The following is a 15,282-nucleotide window of genomic DNA, read 5'->3' as shown; positions in this document are numbered from 1 at the left end:
AGAATTTCCATATAAAGACAGTTCCAATGTCATGATTAAATTAATGCAAAAATGAAAACTACACCGAGTAGTATTCTAGGAGAAAAACGTAAACATTTAGGGGCACATTTATCAATATTCACATAAAGTGAAAAGTAGTTTTCAATCCTTATCGCAATGATAAGGATTGAACTATTTCTCACATTTATGTACAACCCTTCCTAAAAACTGCTGTTTCTGTGATGTAAAAAATCATACTTACCCCCCTCTTCGGAAGCGCTGTCTCCGGGTCTTCTCCTCGTTCTTTTCATTCTTCAATTGCGCATGTGCAGTTCCAAGAACTGGACATGCGCACAAAGATCCCCTCTCTGTCTCTGCAACTATCGTTGCAGAGAGAGAGCTGTGAGTGACAGGGAGGGATCATGTGATCCCTGCACACATGCGCTGTCCAGCTCTGCTTTTTTGGAGCAGAGCTGACAGCATTGGATTTCTTTTCGGAACTTGTTAGATTTGAGCTGGGAGCAGTCACCATACTGTAGAATGTGACTGCTCCCAAAAACGAAGAGGAGTGCAAAGCAGCAGATATCCACGATATCTGCGATGCACCTTTCATAAATATCCGGAGGACACCCAGGAAGCTTAATTTCACGGTAAGTGCACGATAGTGCACTACCGTGCTTTCATAAATATGCCCCTTAAATGTATAAAGGGGTTGAACTGGCAGCAAGTGGGACTGAGATGTAACATTTTTACTATTTTCACCCTTTGAATTTTCCAGAGCATCTATCAACCTGTAGATCTAGGTGCAGATTGTGTTTAAATGTGCTTGGCCGCCAAGTTAGTGCACAGAATGAAGCATTGCAATTTGCAGAGTTTACCGCTTGTAAATTACTTATTTTGGCTGAAATTGTTGCACAGATATCAATGGAAAAGTTCATTCAGGAATCAAATGATGATTATGTAAGTTATGATATTTATGAAGATTATGAGATTAATAAAATGTAAAACGATATGTTTTTTTGACGTTATACATTGCCATAGATTAATAATACTAATAATGACTATTTTAAAAATGGCTGTGCCACTGTAGCTTGCGAGCTTGGACCCAGGTCCCAGTGTTTAGCAATTTCAAGCTATAGACTTGACAGATGACTGGACATGTCATCCATGGACCTCATTTAGAATTGGACGCAAAGTCCATTTTAGCCGCATCCAACAAAAAAACACGCATGTGCAGAAAGCCCCAAATCTGCCTGCATCTTGGGCGCAATTAACACTTGCGCCAGCTTGCGACTCACTACGAGAGAATGGGAGGAACGCGTAATTGTGAAGGCGTGACCATGTAAGTAAATCCTAGTCGCAGTGAGGCGCAGACGCAACACACGTCAAAACAGGGCTAAAGCTGTGCATCAGGAATTAGGTGGCGCAAGCGGTTAGCTAGCTGCAGGAACTGCTCGCAGCTCGATAGGGTATTAAGAGTGAGACGCAACTGGGGTTGCTTGCCACTCATAATACCCTACCAAACTGCGGCACATTCCCACTCCTACACTTCTTAAACTGACTTTGCGTCCAACTCTAAATGAGGTCCCATGTGTTCCTATAAGATGGAAACAGAACTCAATATTCTGTGATGCCCCATGGACACCAGATTCTGCTCCAAGATTAATGGAACATTTGGTGCATGAAAGTTAAAGGTTGAAGACGTGCAGATTATTGCAAAGTAATATGGCAATCACTGTCAAAATGTAATGTACCAGCCATTGCTGTTGCTCAAGTATGTACATTAGTAAGCTGTAGTTGGTATTAGATATAGAAACTTTTTATATGATAGATTATTGGTTGTTACTTTTGCAGTTTTATGATGTGATACAATTTTCTCAACATATAGAAAACCTGGGAATCGTGAAGGCATTAATGGAGTCATGTTTATGGAAAAGCTATAGCTATATATTTAATTTCTAACTGATCTGGATCACAGGTGCTATTATTTATAGGCCCTATTAAAATATGTGAATGCATGCAAGGCAACATATATATTGGAATAGCTATAAAACATGCATACTTATAAAGTAAGCTTCAACTTCAATATGCTCGTTCTATATCAGTGTGTTTATTTTGGCTGAATTAGTTTCAGGTTATAGAAATATTTTCTTTAGGCAGCTTTGCTCCCTCTACAAGACATTTTGTTAAACCTGAAATATATGTACAATTTCATACATTGAATAGAGATGTATACATAGTAATTAAAGAACTTAATAGCCATTGTAAATATATTGCAACTGAAATGCTGTGTTTGTTGGCATAACGTTAACTGTTAGGTCAATTAAGTTATCTAGGTTAATACTACACAACACTAAGGATGATTTCTTTTTCACTCAGAGTGTTTGAATAAATTGATGAGTGATGTTAAATATTTAGATGATTCACAATATTGAGCAAATAGTTTAGAATTTGACAACTCAATTAACAGAGATCTTATTTTAAGTTCAAACAAAGAAACTGTTTAAAATGTGTTTATGACGTGGAAAAAGACATTTAAAAGTTTCATTAGTCATCAGTTTTTTCTAGGTTTTGGCCTTGTCATTGAATTTTTGTTCAAAAATTACACTTAAAGAACAATTTTGTTTCAAATTCTAGGGGGTATATTTACTAAACTGTTTGAAAAAGTGGAGATGATGCCTATAGCAACCAATCACAGTCTAGTTAACATTTATTTAGTACATTCTACAAAATGACAGCTAGAATCTGATTGGTTGCTATAGGCAACATCTCCACTATTCCAAACCCGCAGTTTAGTAAATATACCCCTAGGACTCTTTTTTTGACCAATTTTCATCTATCCATTGGTCGCAAAAAAATTATGTTCATAGACACTTAACGTTTGCTGGACTCTTCCCTTATTCCTGTTTGACTTATACCATATAGCTTTTATGATACAAATGGTATGTTTCATATTGTGACAATACACACATTTTTAAATTGTAACGTATGCTTCCGAGTTTGACTCATGCATGCAGGAGAACTGTATTGAAATAAATACATGGCACTTCTGATGGTTATAATGCTGGATGGATTAGAGGGAGAAGTGATATCCAGTATCAAAATGGTGGAAAACTATGGGAAACAAGGCCAAGTGTGGAATTTTGGGAGGGGGTTCCAGCTTTGCAATTCTCAAAATAGTCATATTCTTTTTCATTCAATATTGTATAAATGCTACATGCTGTATCTATAGTAATCATGTTACATATGTTGCACTGGAGTTTTTTACTACAACAAAGTGCAAAATTGTAAATGTGGAATTGCTTATATCAACCAATCATATTTTATTGTCTCTCTCGTACTAGATTGATCATCGATTGATTGCTATGGGTTCTACAGCGTTCGCACTTTGTTAGTAAATAACAGCTATTGTTTTTTATATGAACAAAATTAATTATAACTGAACTTTATTATACAGATTTTTGCAGCCTATAAATTTCCCTATTTCTAATGCACACAGTGGCTGTAAAAACATTCTTTCACATTTCACTTTCAAATTTTTCACAATTTATTTCCTTACATCATGGAATCAAAATGGATTTATTTGCAATTACTTACCGCTCAACACAATCCCGCAATATCAAATACAAAACTTTTTCATAATATTGAAATTAGTAACAAATAAAAATGGTCAATAGTTGGTTACATAAGTATACATTAAGCTGCAGCTGTGAGTGTACTTGGGACTCTAACAGCTTTGCATAGTGCACACTATATTTTTCCACCAATCTACTTTGCATTGTTGCTCAATTTCCGTCAGCAGACTGCAGCAGGTGTTTCTCTAAGATTTGGTTATATCTTGCCCCATCTAGTTTACCCTCTATTTTGACAAGTTTTCCAGCCCCTGAAACAGACAAGCATGGTGGTGGTAGCATTATGCTACCACCACCATGCTTCACTGTTCTTGGGATGATGCACAGTAGCAGGATTGCTCCAAACATTGCCTAGCGTTAAAGCCACAAAAGTTCACTCTTGGTCTCATCAGCCCATAGAATCTTCCCAGGGCTGCCAAGAGGAATTCAGGGCCCCGGTACAACTTCATGGTGCCCCCTTATAGTTGATAATGTAAAAAAATTTGGCGGTGCAAAATTGCTAATGGGTGTGTTCATACAATTGGAGGCGTGGCTATGCATCATTGGGTGTGGCCAGGCTACCCTCCTACAGAAACAAAACCTGCATTGTTGTGTACTCCATTGAATGGTCACCGAAAATTGGGATTGTCCCACTAGAATCACAACATTTCACACACTCTGCTGGTCTCTCCTACCTGTTCTTCTCACTTTCACCACCTGTGGCTGCAGGTTTCTTTAGTTGCAGCTTGTCTGGATCCTGGAATGTTGGATGCCCTATCTGGAAAAAAAAATGAGTACATTTAGAAAATTACAGCAAGTCCCGGCGTCAAATCAATAGAACCCACGATTAATAATTGCGCCTTCCTCCAGCCCCAACATTAAAATAATAGTATTCACATTTAATAAATAAACCTATTTCCTTCCCTACAAACAGCACCAGCAATAAATTAATAGTATTTACATTTCGGAAATATACCTATCTCCTGCAACCATCACCGCCATTAAATAAATCATAGGCACATTTAATAAAGAGACCTCATTCTCCCCAAACTCACCCCCACATTCAGTAGCCCCCAAACCACCCCACCCTAAATTAATAGTCCCCACTATTGTGCCTCTCCCCCCCCCCCTTTTTCCTCATACTGTGCCTCTCTCCCCTTTTTCCTCATACTGTGCCTCTCTCCCCCCTTTTCCTCATACTGTGCCTCTCCCCCTTTTTCCTCATACTGTGCCTCACTCCCCCTTTTTTCTCATGCTGTGCCTCTCTCCCCCATTTTTTCTCATGCTGTTCCTCTCTTTCTCCCCCCCTCCTCCCTCATACTGTGCCTATCTACTCCCTTTTTCCTCATACTGTGCCTCTCCCCCCTTTTTTATCATACTGTGCCTCTCTCCCCCCCCTTTTCCCTCATACTGTGTGCTCCCTTTTCCTCATACTGCGCCACCCCTCTTTTTCCTCATACTGTGCCTCTCTCCCCCCTTTTCCTCATACTGTGCCTCTCCCCCCTTTTTCCTCATACTGTGCTTCTCTCCCCCTTTTTTCTCATGCTGTGCCTCTCTCCCTCTCCCCCCCTTTTCCCTCATACTGTGTCTATCCCCCCTTTTTCCTCATACTGTGCCTATCCCCCCCTTTTTCCTCATACTGTGCCTCTCTCCCCCCTTTTTCCTCATACTGTGCCTCTCTCCCCCCTTTTTCCTCATACTGTGCCTCTCTCCCCCCTTTTTCCTCATACTGTGCCTCTCTCCCCCCTTTTTCCTCATACTCTGCCTCTCTTCCCCCTTGTTCATCATACTGTGCCTCTCTCCCCCCTTTTTCATTATACTGTGCTTCTCCCCCCCTTTTCCCTCATACTGTACCTCTCCCCTCCTTTTTCCTCATACTGTGCTTTTCTGCTTTCCTCCCTGATTTTTGCTTACCTTTCTATTAGCTTCTTTCTTCTCTTCTCTTCTCTTCTGTCTTCTCTCTTCTTGCTTCTTTGTTGGTCCTCTCTGCGTTGCTCCTCACTGAATGTCTGAATGTTGGGCGTGACTTGATGACATCATGTCAGACATTCAGTGTAAACAGAGCAGAGAGGAAGGAGGAGGGACTCCGGTGCCGCGATCACGGGAGTATATGTATTTGTTTCAGGTTTTTTTTACTACCCTGCTCCCCTCCCCCGAACCCGCCCGCAAAGCAAAAAAAAAAGCAGCAACAGAAGAAAAAAAAAAGTTTAAACAATACAAAAAAAACACCAAAAGAAAAACCGTGGGCAGTGATGAAGCTTTTGTTGGGAATGCACTAACCAACTCTGTGACCTCTCACAACAAGTGTCTGATTTCAGAAATAATTAATGCACTGTAATTGAAAGTAAATATACTCCCAATTAGAGATGAGCAAAATGTTCTACACTGCTAGGCTCATGTAGAGTTGGACGCAAAGTGCGGTATGCTGCATATAATATGCATTTTACTTCTGTTCATGCGCACAGTGCACTAGTTACAGTTGTGGCCATATGTAGTATCTTGCTCTTACGATCACACACGTTGATGCTGGAATTTTGCCTTAAGTATTCCCAACTTAAGGCTAGGTACACACTACAGAAAATTTCTCCCGATGCGATATCTCTAACGATTTTACCAACGACTGAAAGTCCCGATCAGCATGACGATTCATATGCACACACACAATTTACCTTCAGATCTGTGCTCTTCATCTCTCATAACAATCTGCTGAAAAGATTGTGACTCTGTAAATGCTTTGGAGATCCATCTACACTGCTGTTCGGGAGTGCACACAATGCAGAATTTGCCCAACATTGTTTCATCATTTATAGAGATATTTAGTCTGTTTATAAAATCAAATCATGTGATATCGGACCTAACGGTTGTTTATCGTGTAATTGGCCCAAAAGTTGGGTGAAAAACCTGTAGTGTGTACCCAGCCTTACCCCAAATACACCGCAAAACTCAATTTGTGCAAAATATTATCACAATATCTCTTAATTTCTAAACCCAATAATTTAATTATGTAAATTTAAGGTAATGAAATTTGAAAAATGCAAAAAAGGATAAATACTCTTTAGGTCTGGTCAGCAGCATACAGATGAAAAAATACACTAACTACAGTTTTAAAATGCCAGACATTTCCTATTGTATAGAGCAGAAGTATTAAATTGTATTATATTCATTTTCTATGTTGACGATAGAGTTCACTTACTTATCTTTTGTGAATTTAAACAATATTTGAAGTAAAAATAATAATTTTATTGAGTCAAATAGAGCAAAATAAATAATGTAAAAACAGCACAGACAACCCTAATATAATTTTTAGTTTATATCATTTCAATATCATTAAGTCAAATATACTTTTCAAATCCCCCACAAAGAAGTTGTATGTTCACTGAACGCAGTTCCATTTGATAAGAGAAATCACACCTTTGATATATTTCCATATGTTATGTATGATATGCCTTTCTCGATTCTACTAGAATACAGCATACAACTGTGCACTGGCCTTTATGGTACCGATTTATTGGCTGTTTTTAGTGCATTACTGTCACTGGATTTATTATGCGTTTTAACTGCTTGCACCTGGGACCAAATAGGTTTTTTTTTTCTAGTAGTTAGCGTGTAGTAATGAGAGTATGGTTATGACTGTAGGCTGAAGCACACCTTACGTCTGGGTGGAAAAAAATACTTTGCAATGATGTGTACTGATTTTATGAACAGCAGACATGTCTTAGTGACAATTACATGCCAACTAAAATCTATTACTGATCAGCTTAATGCAAAGCAACATAGCTATTTTAAAGACACAAATGATATCAAATGTTTCTTTCTAAATATATATTTGCTGTAATGTGCTTTGGTAAACGCTTTAGCCAATGCATAGCAAACTATTAACTATACTTTTCACCAGTGATTAAAATAATTCACATCTAGATTTAAAAAAAGTTAAATAGTTCAATGTTTGTGAACAGATAGAGAACAGAATTATTTACTATGCACATACACTAAAGCATGCCTCAAACTACAATGTAAGGAAACATCAAAGTTTTTATATATAAATATAGATTTGAAACTTTCAGAAATTTAAAGGGACATTTTACAGTTTAAATTTATGTTGATTCTATGTGATAATGTAAACCTAGCTGTAGTGCTAATGGTATTGCTCTTTGCCACTTGCCTTTGATTCTATTGCTATTAATAACTGATAATTCCATCCCATGACATGCAAATATGGAATAAGATTTTAGGTTGCCCAAAGTTATATACCATAGAGTTACAACCTACTCTTACTGTTTATCATTCAATGGAAAAGGGAAGCTTTCTTGTTGAGAAGTATCTGTAAATTTTATGTAGGGAACATTGTAAGTCAATATAGGACAGTACACTTACCCAACAAAACACAATCATAGTACAATTCTATTGAATCTGGGACCTTCCTCAGAAATTAGGTACAATTGCTATTTATGTTGTTTTGTGGGCTTTGTAGTTTTCTTATATTGCCTTTTCTTAGTATCTTCTATCTAAGACCAAGTCTGCATGGTGTCAGTAATCCTTCACTACTCCCTCTGCAACACCCCCCACATCTAATCCTGTCGCTTTCATCTTTGCAATATCACCAGGATCAGACCCTTCCTCCCCCTTGATGCCACCAAAACACTCATCCACTCTGTAATCATCTCTCACCTTGATTACTGCAGCCTCTTCTTGATTGGTCTGCCACTCACTTGCCTCTCTCCTCTTCAATCTATCCTTAAAGCAGAGGCAGGATTGATATTCCTCTCTTGCCACTGCATTTCTGCCTCACCTCTCTGCCAAATCCTAAACTGGCTCCTTTTCACCTACAGAATCCAGTTCACCTCATCTTCTCCTACAAAGCCGTCACCCAATTCTCCTCTTCCTACATCTCCAACTTCATCTCCCTACATACTCCTTCCTGCCACCTCTGGTCAGCTAATGACTGCAGCTATCCCTTTGCCTCAAAGACTTCTCTTATGCTGCGCCCCACCTCTGGAACACCCTCCCTCGTACTATCAGACTCTCCCCCAGCCTACAAAGCTTTAAATGTTCCTTAACATTCCCTATAAACCCACCTGTTTATTAATCCACCATCTAACTCCTCCCCCATCCCTCATAAGCCTCCCCTCTTTGTGTCACCTCCACCGATTAGATTGTAAGGTCTCACAAGCAGGACCCTTCCTAATCTTATGTCCAACCCCAACTCCCCTCATATTTATCTGTCCCCACCCTCTTACTGACATCCCAGGCATAGCGTTCAGCTTCATCCCTCCTGCTTGTTTTCTGTCTATCTTTTTTGCCAGTTTTCTCTTTTTCTACCCCACTGCTCTGTCCCTCCTTTAACCTCCTCCATGTGTGCACTCTACCATGTAACTTGTTCTTTGTTATTTCTATTATTGTTTTAGATGGTACTTGTCATGTTATGTCTTGTCATTTGCATCATGTTATACTATGATATATTATCTCATGTTATTCTATGTTACGTTATGTTATTTTATGTCATCCACTTGTCTAGTTTACCCGTTTTGTATTACCTACTTTACGGCACTGCGTAACTCTTGCGGATCCATATAAATAAGCAATAATAATAATAAGTCTTAACAAAAGCCATATGTGTCATGTATTCTTGGATTATTTTACTGTATGAATCCACTGGAGAGTATTCCAGGGATCTATCACTCTTTCTGTAAATAAGTTATTATTTATGTTACCCTTCAGTTTTCCTACCTGCAATTTCCTTGTTCTAGAACTAGTATGGGACTTTTCGAACTGCCACTCATCGCCAATGGTTTGACTTTTCACCCTCTAAACTACTGGATAACAGAACCCTGCTGTTTGGAGGTGAACACTGGCAGCGATGTTTAGCCGTTTGAAAGCCACTAAAATAATTGTTTAGTACATTTTGCTTCTGGTGTTAAAAATGAGGTATTATGTGTGGTGCCAAAGCTTTGCTATGCTGTGCAAATTAGGAAATGCTTTCAAGTCTCCCCTGTTTCCAACTTGGAACCTACACAGATAACTGCAAGGAGATCATCATGGATAATGAACACCTTGATTAGCCAGACATCCGGTGCTGTCATTTACACCTAAGAATAAGATGCCGTTTTGGCATGCAAAGGCTGGAACAATAGCATGAAAGGAGGTGTATGCTTTCACATAAGTAAAATAATATTTCTTGGGCACTGTTGCATTGAGCGATTTGTTTGTATGAATCTCAATGTGTGCAAAATTGTAAAACAAACTAATTTGTCCCATATGATCTACAGTTTTTAACGCATTACCAGCTTCAGTGCTCTACATGGTCCTGCTGTATGTATTTCAATTATCACCTATGTTAAATAGATCTTCTATCTATAATATAAATGTCTAGTGGCGTGTGTTAGTCTGTCTGTCTGTGTGTGTGTGTGTGTGTGTGTGTGGAAAAAATAAAACCAAGCTGCAGCGCCACCTGCTTGGCGAAGTTATACACTGACCTACTAAATTCTTAGGGGCATATTCAATTAGCTTTTGGATTCGTGGTAACGCGCCGGAACAGCCGCAAAACGTAATACACGGTACCGCAATAACGTGGATTTTCGTTCGCAGCCCATAGGGTTGCGAACGAAAATCCGCGTTAATGCGGTACCGTAATACCCGCAAGAACGCGCACTTTTCGCGGCAACGCGCATTACCGCGAATCCAAAAGCTAATTGAATATGCCCCTTAGTGTGTGTGGAAAAAATAATTCAGAAAGGGCTGAAATTTGGTATACTAAGATGTTTTTAATTTGTTAATTTAATTTGTTAATTGTTAAAAGTGTTTATAAAGATTTAAAAAAAATATATATATATTTCTTGAAGGAGAAGTGACAGTGGGGAGTGGTTGGTGGTTGCTGGGGGTGACAGTGGGGAGTGGTTGGTGGTTGAGGCCTGGGCTATGGCCCAAATGCATGACAAGAACCTTTTTAACACCTTAAGTAGCTTGATTTGACTAGAATGCATGAGTATCATGCACGGGTTAACTTGTATATATATATGTTGTTATTGTTTCTTTTAATAAAACATAGAAAAGCTAATGTGTTAATAATTATCCAAATATTCATTTGGTCAATTTTATTATATCACCCAAATACATTATTTTCAGTAATCAATTGCAAAGTGACAGCCTCTTTCAGCTGGGTATTACTACTACTGTAACACTTATTGTTTGTTTTGAGTAGACAACTTGTCAAGATTAGTTGCACTTCCAGTTGCTTTTAAGAGAAAGGTCAGGGGCTGGCTGGCATATTTTAGTCCCGGGCCAACCCTTTTATGAACATTTTAAATATAAAAAAATATATAGGTAGCTCAGAGACCAAGCCCAAATGTAGCTCACTATGGGATCAGCCCTGGGTCGGGGGGAGCAGATGCCCCCCCTTTACCCCCATATCAGCCAGCCCCTAGAAAAGACTAAATATAATCAATTTGAATGTTTGAACTTTGTTTCCTACAGAGAGATTACTGTAGCTGCTCAGAGTAATTTTTATAAGCAGATGATCAATAAATAACATTCCCGTTGAAGGTGAACATTTTCTAATTTGCATTTTTGTTATTTTGCTACAGACCAACAATGCCTGAAGAATGCAAGCGGCCAGTGATACCACCACAACCTTTCTCATCCGAGTGCTCCCGACACTGTAAAAATGGCCACTGTACACCCACAGGAAAATGTTGTTGTAATCAAGGATGGGAAGGGGAATTCTGTCGAATTGGTTAGTAATCTTCCTATTACATGTGCCATGATTTTTTTTTTTTTTCCATTAATTTGTCATCATCACCACAGAGCAATAACTATACCCAGATTCATGTAACTGGAGAGAAAAGGATTAGTGGGATTTAGTAACATAACCCAATAATGTGACATAAGTGTTCTATATGTTTCCGGGCGCCTCGGAATATATAATTTAGGTCTTTTGGTGCTTTTGTAGTATATTTATTATGGTGGATCAATGCTAAAAAGGGCACAGTGTCTCAGTATAATAACAGCTTCCTCATCAAATGTGGACGCTGTGACCATATTGCTGTGTCTGTACCATGATGTGAATTCTCTCTTGGTGATCCTCTGTAGTATGCCTTGATTTCCTGCTAATCTGAGAACTGTGTTTTACTCAGAAGTAGGAGTTGTATTTCTTGTGTGATTTACAGTCTATTATTCAATCAAGTAGAAAAACTTTTGGTTTTCAATGGTTTTTGATGGGAAAGTCACAAAACAATAGAAAAAGGTATAACCATTAAAGGACTACTAGGCCTAAAATGTTAGCTGTCTGCAAAATACAGCTGCTGACAACATGCACAGTTATTATAACGAATGCTTTGTAATATAATAATATGTATTACTTTCATCTGCTGGTCAGATGCTGCAATGATCTATGAGTGCTGGAAGGGGAAGGGATCCGACTCATAGCTAGAAATGACGGCAAGCTCACTATTGGACGGTGCCGCATGCATCCATTTTTAAAACAAGCTATGTGTCAGATCCTCCATGGCTCATAGAGCATGGAAGCTAAACAGCAGATTCCCCTATTACCCCACTAACAGTACATACTGTAACCCTGCTTTATATTATTATATATTTGAAAATTTACAGCATAATATATCATATTTTTGTTAATGTTATATCATCATATAAAGCGCCACCAATTCCGCAGCGCTGTACAGAGTACTCACTCACATCAGTCCCTGCCCCATTGGAGCTTACAGTCTAAATTCCCTAACACACACACAGAAAGAGACTAAGGTCAATTTAATAGCAGCCAATTAACCTTCTAGTATGTTTTTGGGAGCATGGGAAGAAACCGGAGCAAACCCACGCAAACATGTGGAGAACATACAAACTCCACACAGAAAAGCCCATGGTTGGGAATCGAACTCATGACCCCAGCGCTGTGAGGCAGAAATGCTAACCACTAAGCTACTGTGCTGCCCAATGTTATAGTGTTTATTTTTGGATCAGATAGTGTATAGGTTTATAAGCCACCTAATGCATTTATAGATTAGTGATTTGTGTTTATTTATTTTACACTAGTGATAGTGTTACATTGACCAGTATTTGTGCAAACATATAGATTATGTCGCAGTTGGCATGGGATATTGGCATTGCAAGTGACAATTTACCGACAAATTTTAATCATGCCAATTATTTACTCTAAATACCAGCTTTTAATTTGCCGGTCTTGCATGGCCACAGAAAAAAGCTTAGCTTGATGAATTCTGCATGTTGTAATCAATGCTCTAATTACAGTAGTATTCCCATGCTAAATTAGAGCTTTATATAAGCCTTTATAAAGTTGATGTTTTTGTTGTAAGGAGTAATAGAACACTTGTTTTTGGAAAGCTGGATATTTCGTTGTATTACTAACATGCTTTTTCTCTCCTGTAATGACCTCATTTGTTTCTAGAACATTTATATAAGTCATATGGCATCTATTGTGTTTTCTACAGCAAAATGTGAGCCAGCGTGTCGACATGGAGGTGTCTGTGTGAGGCCGAACAAGTGTTTATGTAAGAAAGGATACCTAGGCACTCAATGCGAGCAAGTGGATAGAAACATTCGGAGAGTGGCCAGGGCAGGTATTCTAGACCAGATCATTGATGTGACGTCATATTTGCTGGATCTTACCAGCTATATTGTATAGTTACCGCGGACTGCTTGGATTCATTCTGAACGGGCATTTATTTTTAAAACATGTAAATTAAACAAACAAAAAAGGACTTTGTAATTCTGCTCTAAATCCCTGTGTTTTAAATATTTTTATTAATTTAAATATATTGTCCATAAAAGTGAGTTTGTGTGTGTAATTTATGAATATTTGAGTGTATATGTATGTGTGAAGATATAGAAATATTCATTTATTAAACATTCTGGTATTGTAAACACTGGCTGCAACAAGGTCATGTGAGCAAGATTATACTTTTGGTTGTCTTTAAAATAACATTAAAATAGTTATTTAGATTAAAATATGTCATGTGTACAGTATTTCATTTGTATCCACCATGGGAGGGGCAATTTCTTGTAAATCACATTTACCTTTTTATATATAAGTATCTCAGGTAATTGCATTTTTAGCTTTCACAGGTAATTTTACTATATTATTATAGTAATGCAAAAAGTATTCTTTGCAATAAACCTGTAACTGATATATTACTTTTTGTTTGTTTGTTTGTTTGTTTGTTTTTCTGGTGTCTTTTCAGAATCTTTATTTGAACCTGGTAACAGTAGACAGCTGGGCTCTGCTATTATAGCCTATTAAATGCACTTGAGCAGTAGATCTTAAAACAATCTTTAGTGCACCACCCTAGTAGGACAATACCTTACACCAGTGGTTCCCAAACTGTGCGCCTAGGCTCCCTGGGATGCCTTGGCGATCTCACAGGGGTCAGGGCCAGTGGTAAGCAAGGTGGGGGACTACTTGGTAATTATTTTAGCTAAGGGGTGCCTTGAAAAAAATATGGAGACTCTAAGGGTGCCTTGAACTGAAAAAGTTTGGGATCCGCTGCTTTACACAATTGCTGTAATATCACCAGGATATTGGCAAATTTATCCCGCCCTATGTGACTGTAAATCAAGCACAGTTGCAAAGAGTGATCTGATTAAAATCAATTGGACCATTTTCAGACATGCACGCAAATGCTGTAAGTCTGTGTGCCATCAGCTGAAAACAACAAACGGCCCTAGGTGGTGAGCAAGGAACAGATGTATCTGTTCAGTTTGTTTTATTATTTTTGTTAATAAACAATAAAAAGGAAGATGAAATCTAAGGGAGGGGGGAACAAAAAGGAAAAAGGACAACAGGATGAAGGGATAAGGAGACTAAAGGGCTAGATTTACTAAGCTGCGGGTTTAAAACAGTGGGGATGTTGCCTATAGCAACCAATCAGATTCTAGCTGTCATTTTGTAGAAGGTACTAAATAAATGAAAGCTAGAATCTGATTGGTTGCTATAGGCAACATCCCCACTTTTTCAAACCCGCAGCTTAGTAAATCTAGCCCTAAGAATCAAACAACTGCTTAAAACATACAAGGGAACAAAGTCAACCAAACAGTATACATCAACATAAGTGGTTAAAATTACAGATCTCTGGAATCGTAAAATATTCACTAGATGGCTGAAGAGCAATGTGTAAGAGAAGGAAAGGGAAGACGGATGGATGTCCAGATCGGTTCCATCAATACCTATAGCTAAGGGTCTACCATGTAGAATATAACGATAACTCCTGTGGAGGAAAAGGATAAACAGCGACCTTGTGATAAGATAGCCAGGGGTGCCAGATAACATGAATTTTAACAGGTTGATCATGGAATATACTTTTGATAAACTTGCATTGATAAGTTTGCTATATTCTAATTAATGATTGCTGGTAGAGTGTTGAAGTCAGACTGTTTCCAGTTAGCAGCTATCACGCACTTGGCGGCATTAAGAATGTTGATGTATACGTGTCGGTGTCCGGGATGGAACAGTGTTAAAGGGAGCAAGATGGACAGGTTGGAAGCATCAGGTTTGTGAGGTTGCGAATTAGCTTATGAATACAGCACCAGAAACTTACAATCTTAGGGCAGGTCCACCAGATAAGACTAAAAGACCCATCTTGACCTCAGTTTCTCCAACAAGATTTGGAAGAATCAGAATAGAGCAAATGTAGGCAGGTGGGAACCAGGTACCATCTATAAAATAGTT

The 15,282-nt window shown here is 38.5% G+C and overlaps 1 protein-coding gene across 1 annotated transcript in view; it reads left to right on the top strand.

Annotated features, from left to right (window-relative positions):
• HHIP (hedgehog interacting protein) overlaps positions 1-13,748 on the top strand; it is a 112,151-nt gene extending 98,403 nt beyond the window's left edge. The window contains exons 12-13 of the mRNA XM_075199217.1: positions 11,171-11,319; positions 13,049-13,748. Coding sequence (XP_075055318.1) covers positions 11,171-11,319; positions 13,049-13,242 — 343 coding nt within the window. The 3' untranslated portion in view covers positions 13,243-13,748. The remainder of the gene's footprint in view (positions 1-11,170; positions 11,320-13,048) is intronic.
• Positions 13,749-15,282: the final 1,534 nt, after the last annotated feature.

Source organism: Mixophyes fleayi, chromosome 1, assembly GCF_038048845.1.
Source record: "Mixophyes fleayi isolate aMixFle1 chromosome 1, aMixFle1.hap1, whole genome shotgun sequence".
In the NCBI taxonomy this organism is placed as follows: domain Eukaryota; kingdom Metazoa; phylum Chordata; class Amphibia; order Anura; family Limnodynastidae; genus Mixophyes; species Mixophyes fleayi.
This window is presented reverse-complemented; position numbering and strand designations above follow the sequence as displayed.